General features: G+C 39.8%; 1 protein-coding gene across 2 annotated transcripts in view; it reads right to left on the bottom strand.

The window, feature by feature from the left end:
* Nucleotides 1-605: 605 nt before the first annotated feature.
* Nucleotides 606-24,787, bottom strand: part of LOC105920836 (potassium voltage-gated channel subfamily B member 2) — a 32,018-nt gene continuing 7,836 nt past the window's right edge. For both annotated transcript variants that reach the window (XM_012856476.3, XM_036137818.1), the window contains exon 3: nucleotides 606-5,369. In XM_012856476.3, the coding sequence (XP_012711930.2) occupies nucleotides 3,387-5,369 (1,983 nt within the window). In that variant the 3' untranslated portion in view covers nucleotides 606-3,386. The remainder of the gene's footprint in view (nucleotides 5,370-24,787) is intronic.

Below are 24,787 nucleotides of genomic sequence, written 5' to 3'. Positions count from 1 at the left end.
TCCAAACTAAACTTATCAATGAACTCAAGTGAATCTGTTCTACGAAAAAAAAACTACAAAATGTATGGTTGGACCTTGGCTAAAGTAAGCAACGTTAACTGATTGAATTATGTAGATGACAGACAGAACGGAAACAACCTACCTGAATGTTTGAGAGATTCTGTTGGAAAACAAGCAGAAGCTAAAAGTCAAATATTAAATATTTTTTCACCTTCTCATAAAATCTTTTATGAAAAGGCACTGATGTTCTAAGTATACATCACACAGCACAATATTATTTTTATGAAAAAGCAGCTACTTATTTTAAACCAAAAATGTAACACCCACCTCGGTAATGTGAGTTGGAGGTGACTGGATAAATCACCTTTTGCCTTCTGACTGTTTCATTCAACCTACTATAACAAAAAACCTAGGATTGCTTAAAATAGTTTCCAGTTCTGCTGCTGTGGCACCTACCACGTTCATATAATTTACTGAAGAAACCCTGTAGAGGACAAACTCCAGAGAAGTTCATCATATGTAATGTTAAGTTGTGTTTTTCTTCAATGTTTTCCCCAGGAGACTTTGTGAATCTGGAACTGGTCTAAAGAGAAGATGAGAAGTTCTTTAAAAGAATATCTTTTTTATTACTGTTTGACCTAACTTATGAATTGCATCCATATTTTCTAATAATAATTGTTGCATGCAATGGTTTTATAGCATAGTACCTTTACCAGCAGATCCAGGGAGTCAAATACACTCAGCTGCAATATAATCCATCTATACATAGTGATTACCTGGGTCTGCTGCATATCTGCTGGGCTCAATGAGTAAGAGGCAGGTAGACCCTGGACAGGTTGCTGTCCATTACAGAACAAAAAACAGGCCCGCTAACTCCCAGGACAATTAAGAGAAGCAACCTAACAGGCATACGTTTAGACTGTGTGATGAAGCAGGAATACCTGCAGAGATCCCAAACATGCACAAGGAGAACATGCAAACGGCATCCAGAAAGACCCCAGATGGAATTTAAACTTAGGAACTTCATTTTGCAAGAAAAGAGTGCTAAAAACAGCATCACCGTGTAGCCCATCACAATAACAGAACATTTGAACACAGCAAATCTGCAGATTTCAAAACCACTTTACAATGAAATGCCAGATGACTATTGCTTAATGAACATGAGACATGCGAGTTTAAAACTGCAGCTAAAATGCAATAAATATTCAAAGCAATTACACTTGAATGTGGGGAGAAAAGCCAGCCTGCCTCCCCTCATCCCCATTAGAGAGCTCTGTAAAAAAGGGTTCTCAGTCTCTGTGAAGTGCTAATAAAAATGGGCATGATGACATGTACCTCCAGTTAGTCTGTCTCTAAAAGCTTTTATATTTTCCATTTACATCAGGTCACCTAGTCCTATAAATAAATCTAAACTTTAGAATCTCAGAAAGGGAGAAATCCCATTATATTCATTAAGTGCTTCACAATCCTCAGAGGGACAGGTAAAAAGTAAGAACTGGCTGGGTGTGGCAGTGGGTCAGAAATGTGTTTGTCAAGAGAAGAGTAATGCAAGAGGACATCTGTGATGGAACCACACATAAGAACAGTAGAGGGTTTTCCTGAGAGCAATGCGGTGTTTAAAATGCCAATAGAAGCCTGTAATGCAGTTCTGCAGACAAGAAGAGTGATTTCTTTCATTTTACTTTCTTGTGTGGCAAGATATTCCTTAGACTGGAACATGTACATAAAGTTTCAGTTTCACCAGTTGGACTTCCTTTTTTTAAGATGTGTTTCCACATTTCAGGTTGGACGTGCAGTCTGAGATTTTCTTACAGATATAAATGAAGTGACAGATACAAAACAAGAACCAAGGTACATTACACAATCCTTACAACCATGAAAATGCACCCTTTGTGAATCTTTTCATACAGTCATAGTCAATAAATTAGAATATTATAGAAAAGCTAATTTCTTTAATTAATTTAATCCACTGAGTGAAACACAAATATGTAGATTCATTTCAAACAAACTTGATGTTTTCAAGCCCTCATTTCTGTAAATTATGATGTTTTCCCTTTCCAGCTAATGGAAGCACAACATATAAGATTAGAATATTATATCCCACCAATAAAAAACATATTTGATACAGTAATGTGGAGTTAATGAAACATATTTAATAGCTCCTTAAATGTTTTTTATTTTCAAAAGGTACTTTTATTCTGACAAACGGTCTAATCAGAATGCATATTCTAATTTCTGATATATGACTGTAGATCCGTTATATAGTTCATTCACAGTGTTGCTTATCTGTTGATCCTTTCTGGTCATTTTCTTTTTGAAAAAGGTGCGAAACAGCGATTGTTGCATGACTGATTAAAATTCCTTTTCCATTATTTTATCATTAAGATTCTGCTTCCGTTGTAAGTACAGGAGTATACAAAACAAGAAAGATAGAAAAAGTTACAAAAACTGAAGGATCCATAAAACAGAACATAGGTTATCAAACCCAACCACATATACTGTATTCTTCAGATGTATTTGTCCTTAATGTTATTCACTCTCTAACAATTGTAGAACATTTCGCTAGATGCACAGTGGTATTAAGTGATGAATGTTGTTCTACATTTGTTGGAGATATATTTAAAAGTTGTATGGACAAATTCAAAACAAAAATGTCCTCTAGCTTTTAAAGCTCCAGGTTGCCCATTCTAAATAAAAACTGCAGGGTAGTAAACAGGAGGGAGATTTCAGCCACTCCTCCCCAAACAGAGACACATCCATCCACCCATTTTCTAACACGTCTATTCCTTGTGGGGTTGCAAGGGGTGCTGGTGCCTATCTCCAGCTGTCAATGGGCGAGAGGCGGAGTACATCCTGGACAGGTCGCCAGTCTATTGCAGGGCAACAGAGACACAAATGCACTCAAACAAAACAGTCATGACAGTCACAAATGTCTTCATTTACTCAAGGCTTTGTTTTTGCTTTCTTCTGAGTCTTACAAAATTAGCAGTTGGTCAGTTTTCGGTTCACAGTCGTACAATTTAATCTTACAGCATAAACACCTGCAACACAAACTTGGTGGCCATTAAAATGGTTCACTGACGTGTGAGCCTGCACTCAAAGTTTTACTGGAGTCCCAAGCTGAGGTCTCAGTAATGTCTTTTTACTGACAGCAGTGTTCGCAAAATAACTCAAAAAAAGTCTTTTGGGACAGAACAGAACTTCTTTTTTTAAATTACATCTTTATTTGTGCTTCCTCGGTTTGGGCTTTCACAGTGTCTGTATCAACATGGTGGAGATCTCAGCTAGGTAACCATCCAACAGTCTTGGTAACGTCAAAACCTTCTGTTTTTCTTTTCAATCCATGCATTTTTCCTCTCTGCTTCAATCTATGCTTACTCTTGAGCTCACATACTTGTTTCACAGGGTGGTGTCAAACTTCCAATGTGATTTTCTTGGTTTTCTACCCCCTGTGCTATACCCTCCCTGCCACCATCTGCCACCCCCATAGTTACTAGCTCCTGGGTGCAGTTGAGAGGGCTTGCTTTAGCTGAGCTGGCGCTAATGCATGAGCCAGCAGCAGTAGGAGCCTTTTCCATGTGATTTTTCCCCTGATGGCTTAAGCTTGTGTGCTGTCCTTCACCTCCTAAGCTCCTGATTATGGAACTCTCCCCAACAGGACGGGAAGACTCATGTGACAGAGCTGGAGAATTTGGTATTGTTAGCACAGACGTTGTGTCATGCATACCAGAACTGGGAGAAGTAGAAAGCATGGAAAACACATCTTCAGAAAGTAGTTGATCAAGCTTGGCTGAGCTGGTGGAGTCTTTGGTTGTTTTAGGTGTCATAACTGCTGTAAGAACATCACCTTCAGAGCCCATGAAGTCAACATTTAGGGTTCTAATTGTTTGAGGGCTGCTATAATCTTGTTCAGAGCTGCAAATTCTTTCACTGGTTTTCACAAATCTTTCATCTCTCTGGGGCACCAATGTCTTTTCTTCAGTCACAGTTGTTTGGGCACTGGACAAAAATTCATACAAACCCTCTTTGATTATTGTAGTTGGTTGGTCACTGTCGGGGCCCCGATGTGCTTCCATTGTGCTGATTTGACTTAAATCCAAGGGGGGAGGGATAGAGTGTCTCAGACTAGATTGACCTCTTTCTACACTTGGTAACAGAGAGCTTTTTTCTTCTTTTTCAGCCAAAGAATCAGCCACAGAAGCAAGTTCCTCCCCCTTGCTAACGTTAGGTAAAATTGGTTGGGTTTGAATAGAGGTCAAAATATTTGTCTTTGCCTGGTTATCTATAAGATTGGCATGCTGCTCTTGTAGGGACTCTGACTGGCTGTAAGGACTGTCAAGCTGCTTTGCACCAAAGGATTGAGGAGGAGTTTTATTCATCTGTGGTTTCAGTGCTTCAGGGGAGTCCCACTGTGTGACCTGTTGAAACTGCTGGGACTTTGCTGGGCTACTGACATCTGTGTTGGAGTAGTGTTTGTGGTAGCTCCAACGACTAGGGGACAGGTGGTTGTCCACCAGACATTTGTTTTCTTCTTTTTTTTCCACCAGCACATCTGTAAGTTCCATACTACGGGCAAATGCATCTTTCAAGTTAATAGAAACAATGCTTCCACTTCTTTTAGCTCTTTCAAGCGCTTCCCTTCTCTTAATGGCCTTTTCTTGTCTCTTCTGTTCTCGGTAGAATTCAGAGAAGTTGTTGACGATTATAGGGATGGGAAGTGCAATGACTAGCACACCTGCTATACAGCAAAGCCCTCCCACAATTTTGCCCAGTAGGGTTTGTGGATAGATGTCACCATATCCAACAGTTGTCATTGTGATAGTAGCCCACCAGAAAGAGGCAGGAATGCTTGTGAATTTAGTGGAGTCTTCATCCTTCTCAGCAAAGAACACCAAGCTGGAGAAGATCATAATGCCCATAGCCAAGAAAAGGATCAGCAAACCCAGCTCATTATAGCTTCGTCTCAATGTGAAGCCCAAGGACTGGAGTCCTGTTGAATGCCTAGCCAGTTTCAGGATCCTCAGGATCCTCATAATACGGAAAATCTGGACGACACGGCGCACATTCTGAAACTGCATCACACTCTTGTTGGATTCAGTTAGGCAGAGGGTCACATAGTAAGGCAATATAGCCAACAAATCTATGATATTCAGTGGTGCTTTGATGAAGTTCCACTTATTAGGTGCTGACAGCAGGCGAAGCAGGTACTCCATAGTGAACCAGGCAATGCACACAGCTTCCACATGGGCTAGATTGGGGTTGTCGTTGAACTGGCCAAATTCATCCACAACCTGGAGCTCTGGCAGAGTGTTGAGGGATAATGAGATGGTAGAAATGACTATGAAAAGGATAGAGACCATGGCCAGGACCTGCAAGACAAAGACAGCATTGAAGAGTGTTATATAGCTTTGTAGCATACATTATTTTATAGTTGCATAAAATAAATATTAGTTGCAGATCTTTTATGTTTTATCAAACCTGATATAATAGTGACAGATGTGTAATTTTAGTCAACTATCTACAATGACTGCAGAATATTTATCTCATGAGTTGCCGTTTTAATTACATACTTTTATCTAATAAAACCTACTAATTATTTAAATTCTATTTATTTTGAGCTCCAGTTTTTCTTGAGGTTATTTGCTGGTACCCAATTAATTTCAAATTAAATCCAATTTGGTTCCTTTACTACAACTTATTAAAATCAAACCCAATTATAGCTCAGCCAAACACAGTTGCATTCAGATTTAAACCCAATTATATACAGTTCAGAATCAAAATCAGTTATAATACACATTATCCCTCAGTAGTTTAAAGAAGGGCTGTTGTTAAAGGTTGTCTTATTGCATACATGAAGCAAAGTCAAATCCAGCATGGTGTCATTCCTCACAATTCATCATGTTTGAGTTCTTGAAGTAAAGAATCGTGAGACAGAAAATCAATTTAAATGCAGATCAGATTGTACTGTTCCCTTTACAGATAACTGAGCAACAGTGAAACAATGTAGTGGCTATATCCGAGTTTAGTGAATTTACGACTGATGAGATTAATAACGTTTTTTTTATGACTGTGCATTCTCCAATAATCATAAGCTGTGGTTAAGCTGAGACAGTGTCAGATGTTGATAAGGTTGTGAGGAAATTGTCACTCTCTGTGTTTTGGTAGCATTGAAGAGCGCTAAATAGAGCATTAAAGTCTAAAGGAAGACCATCTCTTCCAACATCTACGGAGTTCTTATTATGTCCTCCAGTATAATCAATCTATCAGTGTTTAACAGTAGGTCAGTGGAAAAGCCTTTTAATTAGATTTTTGGGATGAATTCAAAGTGGAAACCACATTAGGAGTATTGCAGGGCACCATGTCATGCAAGTAGAGGTAAGATGTTCACGAAAAAAGGGAATCTATTCACCTGCTCTTAAACACGAGCAACAGAAACTGAGTCACAGTTGCAAGCCATCTTGGTTTGCAAATTTTTTTTTCTGTTTTACACTGACGCACAAGCAAACTTCTCCTTTGCTTCTCCACTGAGTGGGACATAACAGGCACAAGGAGTGAGCGCACCAGCTTATTTGATAGTAGAAGTTGTCCACGCTGTCTTCCAGTGAGTGCTAAGGGGATGGATTTGCCAATTGAAAGATTTTTGACAAATGTTATTGTGATTTTTGTGTTAAAATACTGTTGTGTGGACTATTCTATGCTAAAAGCTGTTTTGCATATAGGTTTACTATAGCTAATAAAGCTAGTAAGTTTTGTGGTACAATCCAATTTACCAGTCTCACAAATCTGCCATTTTTATTTCTTTGAGTTATTTTGTATTTCACCTGAAGAATGCCAAAGCTAAGAGGATAAGTTGAAAATCTGTGATTGCTTATTACACCATCCACCAGTGTCCTACACACATGGCCGAAAGGGGTGAAGTAGAGATATGAAGAGACAGCATCAAAGTGAGTTGCTCTCAGACACTCCTCAGAACAGTGGTAAAAAACGGGGACTGTGGGGGCAAAATGAATGAGGAATTGAGACCAAAGTATTGCAGTTTCCCTTTACATAGACAGCAACTGAAAGATTTCAATGTGAAAAGGAAGAACTGAAAACAATGATTAATATATAGTTAACCCATGCCACATGAAACTCTAATTTATCTTTCAGAATAGCTCAGACTCAGATATCTTACCAGCAGAATCTATATTGGTGAGATGTATGAGTTTGAATGATTCCGATCGTTTCCAATCCATTGTCCCAGTGAGAAATCCATTGATAAAATTAACTCCCACACAAGTTGTATACTTCAAAACAAATTATTAAAATTAAAGGGATGCCTTAAACATCTGGCTCCCTCCATAAATCATCGATTTTCACCTTTAGGTGCATGTCATTGGATGCCTTTAACCCACAATCGAGGAGCCATCCTGAAGTGCACCAACAACTGAACTCATTGCTGGACTTCAGTCCTGGATGGTTTCATTAGGTTTGAAAAAAGTTTAATGGGCGCCACACCTTGGAGTGTCAGCAGCCAACCACAACCCACAGTTGTAGGTTGTTTAACAGATAATCAGAAGGTTGATTTTTTTGATGTACGATCTTACATTGTTGCCTTACGAATCAGAAAGGCATATAAACAGGATTAGGACAGAACAGATGATGTTTTGTGATTTCCATATTTGCTTAAGAAAATCAAGACTTTATTCAAAAGAATTCTAGCTGTGAATTTATCCTGATTGGTAAATGGCTGGATTCATAAGCATTTACATTAACATCTGCAAGCATGAGCTCTTTAGACTTCACTTACAAGCACAAAAATCAATTATTCTGTTTTTAGTGTTCCATTCAGAGATGTAAAATTCTCATCACAGGCTCTTGTGGGCGATGATACGTTGCATTTTACACTCTTTACACAGAAGAAGAAAAAACTGAAACACAAGAATGGTGATTTTACACCAGAATATTAATTTTGATTCTGTATTCTTGTCGTTAAGAGATAAGTCCTCCACACCTTGAAGACAGACAGCGCATCTCCCCTTGGTGTTGATTTTCTCCTTGTTCTCCTTCTGATTGATTTTCATCATTTTCTTTATCAATGTATGTATTGTATATATTTATATGTGCCACCCTGTGTCTGAAGGTACCATTGTCCCAGTTTAAGCTCAAACTCTGCGTGAAAACTAAATTTTTCCATGAACGTCAGTGTAGACAGATGCTAGTGGGTCGATGATGACTCTGATGACATTCTGCCACACAGGCTTCATGGTTGAGTGGAGAGTAAAGCAGACCATACGGTATGGATTAGGTTTTAAAGGTGGTTCAGTTCACAACAAAACAATAATCATGAATTAGATATTGTGAATCGCATCAAACAGATTTTAATCTTTAGTTCTCACAACTACAGTTATTTTGATGACATTTCCTAATTCTGATTTAATTCTGAAAGGTTCTATTTATTCACGGTTATTTGAGTTGAGGCAAGTAGATGCAGTCTCACTGCTGCATTAATTTTTCCCACACACAAAAGAGCAACATTATTTTAGCACCTGTGACTGAGGACTTAGTTTAACAGATGCCATTACCGCCAGCGTGAATAACAGTTTTACTGTATTTCCTTAGCCCTGTAGTTTGAGTGTTGCCTGCCTTGGCCCTAGGGAAGAATTTGACTTTGATTCGCTTTGTCTCTTTCTCTGTCAGTAGAGATGAGGATTACCAGACTGTCTTTCAGCAGCTGTTGTGCTGAATGGGGACATCTATTTTCTCCTGGATGTGCTGACAAGTGCTAAAGGCTCCTATGTTTGCGAGCTTCACATTAGCCACAGGGGTCCAAGAAGTTACTGCTTTGTTGAGTTTTAGTGTGTGTGTGTGTGGGGGGGGGAGAGAGAGAGAGAGAGAGAGAGAGAGAGAGAGAGAGAGAGAGAGAGAGAGAGAGAGAGAGAGAGAGAGAGAGAGAGAGAGAGAGAGAGAGAGAGAGAGAGAGAGAGAGAGAGAGAGAGAGAGAGAGAGAGAGAGAGAGAGAGAGATGAGGCAGGGTTGAGAATTAATAACGCTAGTGGACTGGTAAAACTCCAAGACGTTTCCACAAATGAGGTGAGGTGTAAAAGAAGTGTGATAAGAGTGCCACTGGTGAGCAATAGCCCCACTGATATTCACTGCTGGAGCAGATCCACCAATATACCTTAACATGAATACAAGCGCTTCTGCATGGATGATCTCTATTCTGAGGAATTACAAAGTGACAAACGCGTTGTATACACCGTATGTCTGTCCGTTTTCTTTCGCTTATCCGGGGTTGGGTCGCAGGGGTAGCAGCTTCAGTAGGGAGGCCCAGACGTCCCTCTCCCCAGCCACTCAGGCCAGCTCCTCCGGGGGAATCCCAAGGCGTTCCCAGGCCAGCCAGGAGAGATAGTCCCTCCTGCGTGTCCTGGGTCTTCCCCTGGGCCTCCTCCTGGTGGGACGTGCCCAAACCACCTCACCAGGGAGGCGTCCGGGGGGCATCAGGCATATGCCTGAGCCACCTCAACTGGCTCCTCTCGACGTGGAGGAGCAGCGGCTCTACTCTGAATCCTCCCCGGATGACTGAGCTCCTCTCACCCTTTCTCTAAGGGAGAGCCCAGACACACTACGGAGAAAACTCATTTCGGTCGCTTGTATCCGGGATCTCGTTCTTTCGGTCACGACCCAAAGCTCGTGACCATAGATGAGGGTAGGAACGTAGATCGACTGGTAAATTGAGAGCTTCGCCTTTTGGCTCAGCTCTCTCTTCACCACAACGGACCGATACAGCGCCCACTTCACAGCAAACGCCGCACCAATCCGCCTGTCGATCTCCCGCTCCATCTTCCCCTCATTCGTGAACAAGACTCCAAGATACTTGAACTCCTTCACTAGGGGCAGTACATCCTCCCCAACCCGGAGGAGGCACTCTACCCTTTTCTGGCTTAGCACTCGGCTGCGAACCGCTCCAGTGAGAGGATAGGACCACATCATCCGCGAATAGCAGAGACGGAATCCTAAGGCCACCAAACAGATCCCCTCAACAACTTGGCTGCGCCTAGAAATTCTGTCCATAAAAGTTATGAACAGAATCGGTGACAGAGGGCAACCTTGGCGGAGTCCAACTCTCACCGGAAACGAGTACGACTTACTGCTGGCAATGCGGACCAGACTCTGACACCCGTCATACAGAGACCTGACAGCCCTTATTAAAGGGCCCGGTACTCCAATTCAATTCAATTCAATTTTATTTATATAGTGCCAATTCATGAAACATGTCATCTCAAGGCACTTTACAAAGTCAAGTTCAATCATATTATACAGACTGGGTCAGATTATACAGATTGGTCAAAAATTTCCTATATAAGGGAAACCAGTTGATTGCTTCAAAGTCCCGACAAGCAACATTCACTCCTGGAGAAGCGTAGAGCCACAGGGAGAGCCGTCTGCATTGTCCATGGCTTTGCAGCAATCCCTCATACTGAGCAAGCATTGAAGCGACAGTGGGAAGAAAAACTCCCCATTAATGGGAAGGAAAACCTACGGCAGAACCGGGCTCAGTATGAACGGTCATCTGCCTCGACCGACTGGGGGTTACAGAAGACAGAGCAGAGACACAACAAGAGAGACAAAAAAGCACAGAAGCACACATTGATCCAGTAATCTGTTCTACATTAGATGGTAATAGCGTGTGAGCCGTCTTCTCTGGATGATGTCATAGTTAACAGAACGCCAGACCAGGTGTACCTACTATGAAGATAAAAGAGAGAGAACAGAAAGTTAAAGCAGAAATGACGACACACAATGCATAATTGAAGGACAGTAGAACTCTATAGAGTGAGAAAATTAGATCTGGATGTCCTCCAGTAGCAGCACCACTATAAAGGTAGCTCAGAGTAACATGAGCCACTCTAGTTATAAGCTTTGTCAAAAAGGAAAGTTTTAAGATTAGTCTTAAAAGTAGACGGGGTGTCTGCCTCACAGACCAAAACTGGGAGTTGGTTCCACAGGAGAAGAGCCTGATAGCTAAAGGATCTGCCTCCCATTCTACTTTTAGAGACTCTAGGAACCACCAGCAGACCTGCAGTCTGAGAGCGAAGTGCTCTGTTAGGAACATACGGGGTAATCAGAGCTCTGATATATGATGGAGCTTGATTATTAAGGGCTTTATATGTTAGAAGAAGAATTTTAAATTATATTCTTGATTTAACAGGAAGCCAATGAAGGGAAGCTAAAATTGGAGAAATATGATCCCTTTTGTTGATTTTCATCAGAACTCTTGCCGCAGCATTTTGGATCAGCTGAAGATTTTGAACTGCATTTTGTGGATTTCCTGATAATAAAGAAATACAATAGTCCAGCCTTGAAGTAACAAATGCATGGACTAGTTTTTCAGCATCACTCCTGGACAGAATATTTCGAATTTTGGCGATATTCTGGAGGTGAAAAAAGGAAACTCTGGAAACTTGTTTAATATGGGATTTGAATGACATGTCTTGGTCAGACATAAAACACCAAGATTTTTAACTTTATTACCAGAGGCCAACTTAGTTCCACCCAGATTAAGTGATTGGTTAAGAAGTTTATTTTTTGAGGACTCTGTCTGGCCCAAAGATTACAACTTCGGTCTTGTCAGAATTTAGATGCAGGAAATTTCCAGCTTTTGATGTAATCAAGACATGACTGCAGTCGAAGTAATTGATTGTATTCATCAGGATTTATGGATAAATATAGCTGAGTGTCATTAGCATAACAGTGGAAATGAATCCTATGCTGTCTGATAATTTTGCCGATCGGAAGCATATATATAGTAAAGAGAATTGTATGGGGTAAAAGCGGTTCCATAATAAACTTGTACATAAAAGGATAATTGTGTCCATATCAGTCAGAAGTTGTGCATAAAAAACATTTGTAAACTCATAATAATTTAAATCGCCTGCAAAAGATACAACATACAGTTTAAATAGTTACAACTTCAATAACTAATAAATACAAATTTCAAGTTTAAATTTGTGCTTTACTCTTTATGAACACAAACAGCAGCAGCTGCTTGAGAATACGGATTTTTTCTTTGAGAATACGAATTCACAACAGTGGTCTGACGTCACGGTTTCCAAGGCTGGTTAATGGAGCAGAGTGCGAAGATAGGAGCCGCGCATGCGCTCTTCAGACTGACCGTCTCTGAATGCACCGCGGCTGCAGCTTCATTCCAGACAGCGCAGAGCTCACAGTGGTAAGTTAAACACTCCCTTTTCTGCTGCTGTTGTTCAAAAGTACGTTTTCAGATCGTTTGAGGCGAGAACATTATACTTTTAAGCTTCCCTACGTGGCCTGTTTACAGAGTTAGCGCGTAATTTAAAAAAAAAGAGCGATTTATTTGTTTTGTGTTTATCAGGCTGACGCGTGTTGCTTTATTAACTCAATAATTGCTGGAATAAATTGTAAATGTCTCCAAAGAATGACAGCAGCATATAAAATGGAGCTGGACCATAATTTAATAACAATATATATCAGTCGAAAGACGTGTGGCACAATAAGGGGAAAAAAGGGTCGATAAAAGTTGGTTATAGAGACAGTTTTCCTTCCTTCCTCTTAGCCTATATTAGTTGATGCTGCAGTCACTGCTTCCTCTCGACCAATCGTAATCGCGGACCCAGGCACGCCGTCACAAAGCGCCGCCCTCTCAAACCACAACACAGAGCACTTGAATATGTCGCAGCAAGGAGCGGCGGAGGAAATTGTCCCAAAACGGGGTTTTACTTGTTCGCCAGCCTGACTGAAATAAACCACAATGAACTGTAAAATTTGCAAGGAACCGGTAAAAACAAAGTCTGGTAACGCAACCAACTTGTTTCATCACGTAAGCCGCTCACTACCACAGCAGCACGAGCTGTGTCAGCCCCGCGCTGCTGCGAGTCTTCTTCTTAGGAATCTTCTGGAAGTTCTTCCAAAACAAAGCAGGTATAGCAGCTACTGGGCTCCGTTCTTTGTGATAAAATAACAAAGCGTGCTGGCGGCGTAAGGACATCACGCATGCAGTAACGTGCTTCATAGTGATGGACATGAAAAACCTGGCTTCAAACAATTACTCGCCACTCATGATCCGCGATAAAAAAAGTTCCGGGCTGCAAGTTTTTCTCTAACAGCGCTCCCTAACAGCGCTGGTCACATTAGTTTATTCTTTGTCAGTATTTAATAACATCACCCAGGTCTCTTAAGTTAAGTCATTTTTCATTAAGAAAATCAGTTATAATTAAAAATGTTGGTTAAATAAGAATTAAATTGGGATTGAGTGTTTGTGTGTGATATATTAAAAGTAAGTCATTTAGCAATATTATAAGAGCCAGGTTTTAAATCTTATTGATAATTATCTATCGATCAATATGCATTTTTTTTTATCAATATGCTTTTTTCTATATCGTCCAGCCCTAATATAAAATCTATAAATAAATCTATAAATAAATTCTATAAATGTTTTTCCTATCTAAGTGAGTTTCCTCTGAGTGAGGACACGAAGAATCGAGAGAAGAAAGAGGGAAAGAAAACAATAGTAACAATATATGAAAAAAAATACAGATATTTATTTTAGACAAATGTTTTAACTTTGGAACAGAATGAAGGTGTAACATATTCAACAAATTAACAGTTACTAACGTGGTTTAAAACAAAGAAATAACTTCTATTCACATCTTATACAAATAGACAACACCTACAAACATACAATTAAAAATAGTTGGAATGGAAATTAATTTACTGATTATTTTATGTATTTTTACAGGTAGTGAAAAAAATCAAATGAAGCAGCATGTGAACATGACTCCAACTGATCTACATTAGGTCAGGTGTAGTCATGTTCACTTAAACATGCAGCCAGCTGGAGCAGCTCTCTGTCTTCAGCCGCTGGATGGTCATCCTCCTCTGGGTCAACCTCCTCGTCCTCCTCATCTAGCTGGTCCCCTGCCTCTATACTAATATTGTGAAGGATGCAGCAGGCGGCGATTACTTTTGGGGCAAACGTCAGGAAGACCTCCAGCGCCCTTAAGAAGATGGAACGCCACCGTGTCTTCAGACCACCAAAGACGCGCTCAATGATGTTTATCAGCCTTGGCGTGGTGTCTGTTGTAGCGTGCCTCCACTTGACCTGTACCAAATATAAAATTAACTTGTAATTTAGGTAATATGCTGATCTGTCTTAATCTTCTATCCAATTAATATAATGTATGTATCAATTGTGTGTCATTGTTGGCTCTATTTAAGGACAAGAAGGTAAGAGATCTTACTGGCAAGCTGTTTCCCTATAGGATGCTCCACAGACCAGCCAGTAGAAGGTCAGCAGCACCTCTATCTCCTATGGCCATCCATGGACCTTCTGATGGGCAGCAGCTGAAGGAGGAGGACGATGGTGGCCCTTCTTAGCCTGAAGGCTGGTTTCAGGTCCCCTTCATTAAAAAATATTTGGAGGATTGGCACAGAAGTGTTTATCCTCACATTTTTTGTTTCTGTTTCTTACTGTAAATAAAAAAAAATGCCAAATGTTACCATAATTGTTTTTTTCAATTCTCACCTTTTTACACCATAAAACTATATGTGGTTAACATGCAGATTAATATAGTAGTAAATGTAACAAATGGCTTCCCTTCTCTGGTATTTCTACCATTTCACTGAAAGAATTAACTGAACTAACTGCACACAATTTATAGATTGATCATTGTAAAGGTGGGCAGACAGAAATAACTTTTCCTTAATGAACAATGCTGTGAAGGTTAGTAGGTGCAACAAAGTAGCTTAACCCTACTCCCTTTACTGTTATAAAAATTATGTTTTCATTTTAATTCTTTACAGATAAATAGTCACAATTTCAACGTGATCACATGTTTAATACCATCCTCAATGTTGTTTTTTTAAAGATAAAAGTAGGAAATAGGCTGTCAATCTTAAAAAACCTACCAGTTGGCACAGACGCTCAACGTCGGACTTTTTATTAAAATGATGCACTAACTCTGTAAACAGGCCACGTAGGGAAGCTTAAAAGTATAATGTTCTCGCCTCAAACGATCTGAAAACGTACTTTTAAACAACAGCAGCAGAAAATGGAATGTTTAACTTACCACTGTGAGCTCTGCGCTGTCTGGAATGAAGCTGCAGCCGCGGTGCATTCAGAGACGGTCAGTCTGAAGAACGCATGCGCGGCTCCTATCTTTGCGCTCTGTGCTCCATTAACCAGCCTTGGAAACCGTGACGTCAGACCACTGTTGTGAATTCGTATTCTCAAAGAAAAAATCCGTATTCTCAAGCAGCCGCTGCTGTTTGTGTTCATAAAGAGTAAAGCACAAATTTAAACTTGAAATTTGTATTTATTAGTTATTGAAGTTGTAACTATTTAAACCGTATGTTGTATCTTTTGAATGTGATTTAAATTATTATGAGTTTACAAATGTTTTTTATGCACAACTTCTGACTGATATGGACACGACTATCCTTTTATGTACAAATCTATTTAGAGAGCTCTCTTACCCCATAGAATTGGTCCAAGGACTGAACCCTGTGGTACTCCACAGGTGACCCTAGAGTTTGAGGAAGATTTATTATTAACATGAACAAACTGAAATCTGTCCGACAGATAAGATTTAAACCAGCCTAATGCTTTCCCCTTAATCCCTACAGTATGCTCAAGTCTTTGTAGGAGAATATTGTGATCAACTGTATCAAATGCAGCACTGAGATCTAACAGGACAAGTACAGACACAAGTCCATTATCTTAGGCCATGATAATATCATTAGTGACCTTCACCAGAGCTGTTTCAGTGCTATGATGAGCTCTGAAGCCTGACTGAAACTCCATTACTTTGTAAATGTTCACATAGTTGATTAGCAACTACTTTCTCAAGAATTTTAGATAAGAAAAGAAGATTAGATATAGGTCTGTAGTTTACTAAGTCATCTTGATCAAGAGAACTACTCCATACTCCTGGAGTACCCCCCACAGGATCCCTTAGGGGACATGGTCAAATGCCTTCTCCAGATCCACAAAGCACATGTAGACTGGTTTGGCAAACTCCCATGCCCCCTCTAGGATCCTGCTGATGGTGTAGAGCTGATCCAGTGTTCCACGGCCAGGACGAAAACCACACTGCTTTTCCTGAATCCGAGATTCGACTATCCGACGGACACTCCTTTCCAGAAACCCTGAATAGACCTTACCAGGGAGGCTTAAGAGTGTGATTCCTCTGTAGTTGGAACACACCCTCCGGTGTGGTCCCCCTTTTAAATAGGGGGACCACACCCCAGTCTGCCAATCCAGGGGAACTGCCCCCGATATCCACGCAATGCTGCAGTGTTGGTTAACACAGCCTCACTGCAGCATTGCGTGGACATCCAGAGCCTTAAGGTACTCAGGGCAAATCTCATCCACCCCTGGGGTCTTAACACCTAGGAGCTTTTTAACAACCTCGGCAACCTCAGCACCAGAGATGGGAGAACCCGACACAGAGTCCTCAGGCTCTGCTTCCGCAATGGAAGACGTGTTGGTGGGATTAAGGAGGTCTTTGAAGTATTCTGCCCACCGAAGCACGATGTCCCGAGTTGAGGTCAGCAGCACACCACCATCCCCCTCCTGAGACGCCGGATAGTGGACCAGAATTGCTTCGAAGCCATAAGGAACTCATCCCACGCCCGGGTTTTGCCTCGGCGACCAGCCGAGCCGCCTGCCGCTTCGACTGCCGGTACACATCAGCTGCTTCCGGAGTCCCACAGGCCAAAAAAGCCCAGTAGGACTCCTTCTTCAGTTTGACGGCTTCCTCCATCGCTGGTGTCCACCAGCGGGTTCGAGGGTTGCCGCCGCAACATGCACCGACCACCTTGCGGCCACAGCTCTGACTAGCCGTCTTAACAATAGAGGCGCGGAACATGGTCCTTTAAAACTCAATGTCCCCCGCCTCCCTCGGGATGTGTTCAAAGCTCTCCTGGAGGTGGGAGTTAAAGCTCTGTCTCACAGGGGATGTTCCCAGCAAACCCTCACAATACGTTTGGCCTTACCTGGTCTGACCGGCTTCCTCCCCCACAACTCACAAACAGGTAGTGGTCGGTGGAGAGCCCGGCTTGGCTCCATTGGCAAAAGCCAATCCCCCTGGGATGACAGAGACAGGTTTCCCTGTGTTCTTGGTCACATTTGCTCTGGGCGTCCCTTTGAGCATCTGGGTTCTGGTTCCCCTTACACCTGCGTCTGCGCTGTGGGCGGGGATTGGAATTTGGCTCTCACAACCACTATTGAGCATTTTTATTATGGAAAAACCTGACATACACAAGGACACTCTCACAAACACCTACAGGTGCTTGGATTCATGTACTTAAAAATTCACTTCTATACAAAAAACACTATTATCTTTAGCTGTCACTTTATACATTTTGTATTAAATAATACTGTATATTCTTCAGTGATTTTATCAAGGCGTTGGTTGTTTGTACCTGCAACACTTTATACTTATACTTATACAGTTGGTTATGCCGTTTTTTATATCTCTTTACAGGTGTAGAAGCAGACTCAGAGAATGTGATATTGCTCTCTTTCCTTTTCCTCACCTCTATTTCTTTCACGTTTTCTTCCTTTTAGAGTTTTGTCTCAACAGTTTCTCTTCTTTTTTTCCTCTTTTACCTTTCTGTTTCTGTGTTCATTCAACATGAAATAGTACATGCATAAAATCTAATATTCAATTGAATAAAATTGTATTTATATAGAGCTAGTTTACAACACATGTCATCTCAAGACACATTACAAAGTCAATTTGGATCAAATCATACAGATTGGTCAAAAGGTTTCCTATCTAAGGAAACCCAGCATATTGCATCGAGTCTTGACAAGCAGCATTCGTTCCTCATTAAAGAGCCACAGTGGACAGTTGTCTGCACTGTCGATGGCTTTGCAGCAAGTAGGGACAGCAGAGAGGAAAACTTCCTTTTAAAAGGGAGGAGAACCTCCAGCTGAACCAGGCTCAGTGTGAACGGTCATCTGCTTTGGACGACTGGGGGTTAGAGAAGATAGAGCAGAGACACAAAAAGCACAGAAGCACACATTGATCCAGGAATCCTTTCTATGTTATATGGTAATAGTGAATGGTCTGCCTCCCCTGGATGATGTCACAGCTAACAGAATGCCAGACCAGGTGTACATACTATGAAAAGAGAACATAAAGTTAACAGTTTAATACTAATTGGAGAACAGTAGGGTAACTCAGCAGACCGAAAAAAATAGAGCCTGATGTCCTCCAGCAGCCTAAGCCTATAGCAGAGATAGCTCAGGGTAACTCTAAGCCACTCTAACTATAAACTTGGTCAAAAACGAAAGTTTTAAGCCTAGCCTTAAAAGTAGACAGGGTGCCTCAGAGACAAAAACTGCGAGATGGTTCCACAACAGAGAAGTCTGATAACTAAAGGATCTGCCTCCCATTCTACTTTTAGAGACTCTAGGAATCAGAATCAGAAATACTTTAATAATCCCAGAGGGAAATTACTTAACATAACAGGCAGCATGCAGCTTTCACTCATGCACACTCAACAAAGGAAGCACCAGTAGATCAGAGCTCTATAAATAGATGGAACTTGCTCATTAAGAGCTTTATACACGAGAAGGAGAATTTAAAATTATATTCTTGATTTAACAGAAAGCCAGTGAAGGTAAGCTAAAATAGGAGAAATATGATCCCTCATGTTGACTTTCATCAGAACTCTTGCTGCAGCATTTTGGATCAGCTGAAGACTTTGAACTGTATTTTGTGGACTTCCTGAAAGTAAAGAATTAACATGGTCAAGCCTTGAAGAAACAAATGCATGGACTAGTTTTTCATCGTCACTCCTGGAAAAATTATTTTTAATTTTGGCAAAATTGTGCAGGTGAAAAAAGGAGACCTTGGTAACCTTTTTAATATAGGATATAAATCACATGCCTTGGTCAAAAATAACACCAATATTTTTTGTTTTTATTACCAGAGGCCAATTTATTGCCATCCAGATTAAAGTTTATTTTTGAGGACTCTGGTGCAAAGATTACAACTTCTGTCTTGTCAGAATTTAAAAATAAGTCATCCAGGTTTTGATATCATCAAGACATGCCTGTAGTCATCCATTTAATTATTTAATTCAATTATTTAATTGAATGGATTTATCAGAATTTATGGATAAATGTTGTGTCATCAGCATAACAGTGGAAATGAATCCCATGCTATCTAATAAGTTTACCAATCGGAAGCACATATATATAGTAAAGAGAATTGGTCCAAGGACTGAACCCTGTGGTATTCCACAACTGACCCTAGAGTTTGAAGAAGATTTATCAACATGAACAAACTGAAATCTGTCAGACAGATAAGATTTAAACAAACCTAATGCTTATCCCTTAATCCCTACAGTATGTTCAAGTCTTTCTAGGACAATATTGTGATCACTTGTATAAAATGCAGCACTGAGATCTAACAGGAAAGGTACAAAAACAAGCTCATTATCTGAGGCCATGAGAATATCATTAGTGACTTTCACCAGAGCTGTTGCAGTCCTATGATGACCTCTGAAGCCTGACTGAAACTCTTCAAATAGGTCATTACTTTGTAAATGTTCACATACTTGATTAGCAACTACTTTCTCAAGATTTTTAGATAGGAAAAGAAGATTAGATATAGGTCTGTAATGTATTAAGCCATCTTGATCCAGACAAGGTTTCTTAAGTAAATGTTTAATACATTTAGTACATATCCATTTACTAAGGATAAATTAATCATGTCTTAAATGGGGACATTCATCAAAGGGAATACTTCTTTAAATAACTTAGTTGAGATTGGGTCTAACATACAAGTTGAAGGTTAAGATGAAGTTAAAAGTTTAGATAAATCAGAAAGCTCAAACACCAATCAGATTTTAAAGATTCTTCCAATGCTGCCTCACTTAGTGAGGATGGGATAATCATGTTTGTGAGGATGCCAATGATTCTATTTTTAATAAAATAAATTTTATTGATGAAGAATCCCATAAAGTCATCACTGCTGAGAGCTGAGAAAATGGATGGATCAACAGAGCTATGACTCTGGGTAAGTTTGGCAACTGTACTAAACAGAAAACTAGGATTTCTTTAATTCTCCTCCATTAACGATGAAAAGTATGCTGCTCTAACTATGCAAATGGCCTTTTTATACAACAGTAGACTGTTTTTTCAACTTTGGCAGGAGGGCTCTAAATGTGTAGAGTGCAGTTTTCCCTCCAACTTCCAACAATTGTGCTTCAAAGAAGCAGCTCTAAAATAAAACTAGCTTCCTGTGAATAATCACCTTTTTTGTCTAATACAAAACACAATGAGGAAATGGATGCTTTCAAAAAGAGCATCCATTTGTGAATGGCATGAAACAACATTGCTGCCATCTGCTGGGCATTTCTGTGATACTGAGAAAATTAACAGGAGGACAGACTCTTTAAGGTTTGATACAGCATTATCTGATAAAGATATACTATAAAGAATCCTTCTTTTGGGGTGGAGAACTCAGTTAAATTGAACTCAAAGGTTTTTAAAGAATGGTCAGATAGGGTTGTGAGGAAATACAGTTGATTCTTTGCAATCTGTCATATGTCAGCTGAAAGTCCACAGTATGAAAACAAGAGTGCATTGGTTTATGCACGTTTTGAGCAAAACCAATTGAATCTGGGACAATTTTAAAGGCTACTACATTAAGGATATCACATTCATTGTCAACAGGAATGTTACAATCCTCCACTATAATAACCTTGTCAGTATTTAACACTAGATCAGATAAGAAGTCTGAGAACTGATCTCAAAACTGAGAGTAAGGGCCTGGTGGACGATACAAAACAACAAGCAGAAGAGGATTTCTTGCTTTGCAGTTTGTATGAGGGAAACTAAGGGTTAGTTCTTAGCTTCTTGAAAATATAAATCAAGTGAAGTTCTATGGCGAAAGCAATACAGCTCCACTTGTGAAAGTAAAATCTGTTGGGCTATCTTTGGCATTAAGACAACAATTCTTAATGCTACATTGCCAGACAGGAAACAGACACACACACACACACACACACACACACACACACACACACACACACACACACACACACACACACACACACACAAAGTTTATTTTAGAATGCCAGGCCTAATGCAGCTGATAGTGTCCTTGTTAAAAGTAGAACCAATTTCATTTTGAAAGCCGAAGAAAAAAGGTTCACAGGGTGCCTGTTGCTGAAGGACATTTTATACCTTGTTTTACCTCTGTTGATTTAAAGGAATTTTCCTATATTTTACTAATCGTCTATTGTATGAGGTCTACCAGCAGGGTGGACACATAGGGCTGTTTTGGTTTGATCAGACACCATAGTCTACCATATTTCATGAAGCTCAACTGCCCCAAACAGAAATCAATAGCACAAAAAATTAAAATGGAGTCTGACGTAATACTTTTAGATTAATAATATTAATATATATTAATAATATATTGAGAGCATTTGTTCAACTATGTATCTACATATATCACAAAAACACCTATAACAAAAATATGAATGGATTCACTATGACTTAAGTACATGGGTACAAAACAATTATTTTACAGGAGCAAAATGGCTAAGCTGATGTTTTAAATCAAAGTACAAAAGGGGTCAATTACAGATTAGGTTCATGTATCAAGCATCTATAGCACTGGGTAAGGGAGCAACTGAGGATTGGGCTAGTTTCTTTCTAAAATGTGGCTATTTGACCAATGGTAAAACAAAATGTAATGATAAAACACAATGATTTGTCAATGGCCTATACTTATACCAAACTTTACATGTGAACACTGTGCTGTAATGCTATCTGTGTCTGTGCTCGATATATAAATCTTTAATGATGTAACAGTGAATTAACAAATTGACTGCTTTAAGTCTTTCTAGTAAAGTACATAATGAGTTGTAGCTGGAGATATTACAGAAAGCACAAACTTCTGGGAGAAAAGCTGAAGGGAATGAGAGATATATAGTATAATATTCTGCTCTTTTCCATCTCTATTTGGTAGAAACCACTAACCTGCTGTTTCTTATTTTTTGGCGCTCCATTAAAAAAAGACTAAAAGACTTTTAGGTATTAGTTGTGCAACTATCTCTGTTCAGAATATTTTATGCAGAGCTTTCTTAATGTCTTAGCCAAGTGAGCACCGAGTCTTTTCACTGCAGCCTTAGAAAGGACACTTCAGGATAATTGTAATAGGATTTAGCCGCTATCTATAGAAAGGATAGAGAGAGGTCAGAAGTGGTTTTCACCCAAGCCAGAAAGAATCAAGCTGAAAATGACCGCCCAAAGGAAAGGAAGGTATCAAATGAAGTTAAATCCATTTCTAGAGTAATAGTCAACGCTACCTTGTAATAACCCTTAAAGCAAAAGTGGCATCTAAGTGAAACAGCATATATTTTTATGCATCTGATGAGGCCCTATGTTCTTTGTAATACTTCATGTGTTAAAATGTATGATATGTCAGATTACCTAAAAGACCAGGTTATAATGCTATAGGAACTAAAACTGGTTTGTTTTCAAATGTTTTCGTTAAACATTTGAAAACAAACCATGTGTGATATCATGCTGGCAAACAAAAATTAAGAATATGCAGTACTCCACAGGATGTGAATCTGGGTGAAACAGAGAGAGCTGATCTCTGTGTGGGAACGTCACAGGACTTCAGCCACTTAAGTGCCTGCAGAACTGAATCAACATCTGGCCTGCTCAGTATCATGCAGACCAAACTGCAGCAGGATACCATGGATTTTAATTTCCAAGTATTTTCTCTCCCACATAAATTTAGCAGCCTTTAAACAGAGAAATTATACAGTTGGGAAAGAATTAATGTGTTATGACAAATAACACTAATTGCTTGCTCAGAAGTCCTGTGAGCCTCACTAGTGACACATCTGTCACTAACTGAAATTTATAAAGATGTATATACTGAACACTGCAATGATGACTAGATGTGTGTGATTTCTGAGTATGAAAACAAATGTGACATTTTATATGAAGTATTGCTGAACAATGTCTCAGCATTTTCTTAATGTAACGCCTACCTAAAGTCAAGTGATTGATTGTCTTAGCCAACCGTGTTCAAGGATTGCCTGGCCTTAAAAGGTAATTTCAGGAAACAGTTTCCTTTACAATATAACATAGTCGTCAATATTTGGGAGATTCATCACAATGTATTAGAGGCAACAAATAGATGAAGCAACTGAGGAAGAAAAGAAGAAAGACAGAAAAAAGGGTGATTAAGCAAAGACAAGAGGGGAGCAGGCGTGTCCAAGTTTAGCCACCTTGCAGCATCTTAATGGCTTAATGGCTGCCAAATGCTATGACCTTGGCACCCAGGACAAGTTCTAAGAATTACCTGGAACAGACAAGCTGCTTTAGAAGCTGGATGGTGGAGGAGGGAAAATTAAGGCAAAAGAACTGAGGCCTTTCAGATGAGTTCAGTAACGCTCTTTCACTAAAAATCAAGACAGTTAACAGTCTTTCAAACATGTACGTCAGACTACACACACACACACACATACATACACACACACACACACACACACACACATATGTGACCTATATATATATATATATATATATATATATATATATATATATATATATATATATATATATATGTGTGTGTGTGTGTGTGTGTGTGTGTGTGTGTGTGTGTGTGTGTTTGTGTTGCTTCCGTGGTCATCCAAACTGTGGTGCAGCAGTCAGGATCACAACCATCACTACCAGTGTGACATGATACAACACATCCACTACAATCTTATTTCAGCTCCTTAATAAGCGAACCTTTTGCATGGACGATTTATAAGTCATGCAGGAACAGCAATCTACAATAATGAAATAAAAAAATAGGACAACAGAGTGGATAAACTTGCTGGACAGAGAAACCTAAGTTCTAATCAATACCTACAAGTATTTTTGGAAGAACAAGGATCCGTGGGAAAGCTGCTGTTTCTGCAGAACATGTTCTCTATGTATATACATTACTTGGATCCATTATTACAGAGAGGTAATTTTTTAGACATAAATCAATTGCATGACCTTCACATGCATTACATTTAAAAGATGCACAAGAAGCCGAGTTTCACTGGACTGGAATGTTTCACAAAGGATTAAAAGTTAACTGCACATACTTGTTCTTACATGGAGTGGAACTGAATTTGATGAGAAATAAAAACTGAAAATTTGAATATTTTAACGGGTCCTGCCTAAATTAAGAATGTGGTGTTAGAACACTTGTCCCTCTTATTTACAAAATACAGTTAGGTTCCAAATGATTCATCCCCTGGCAGACTAGGATTGAATTTAATCTCTGACTTTGACCAACACGCTTCTTCTGACTGGAAAAAATTAAAAAATTGTCCACTGAGCCACACTTGCACCACCCTAGGGCCAGCTGTGGTTCACTATGAGAGTTATTGTCAAGCAATTACAAAGCGGTGGGTTTGACTGCAGTATTTCCCATTCCACATGTCAATATGCCGTTGGGCAAGGATTTTATCTCCAAGTTTTATGCTTTTAAGTGTGGCTGGCAAATTTAGCTGTAATGTTACAGTGGCCAGTATGACAAGAAAAGGACAGACTTTTCTTTAACATGGAAAATAGTCACAGATCACTGATACTTGTACACCCTGTCTTCTCAAACCCTGAGTCAGTTATCCAGATAGCAGGTTATGCTCAGCCTGGTTCTGGTTATGCTGGACCTTTCTTCCTGTTGAATTGTAATTTGTCTTTCTTCTGTTGCTAAATGAGGGATTGCAGCAAAGAGTGACGCAATGC

The sequence above is a fragment of the Fundulus heteroclitus genome, chromosome 6 (genome assembly GCF_011125445.2).
Source record: "Fundulus heteroclitus isolate FHET01 chromosome 6, MU-UCD_Fhet_4.1, whole genome shotgun sequence".
NCBI lineage: Eukaryota > Metazoa > Chordata > Actinopteri > Cyprinodontiformes > Fundulidae > Fundulus > Fundulus heteroclitus.
Note: the sequence above shows the minus strand (reverse complement) of the source record. Positions and strands in the feature narration are given on the sequence as shown.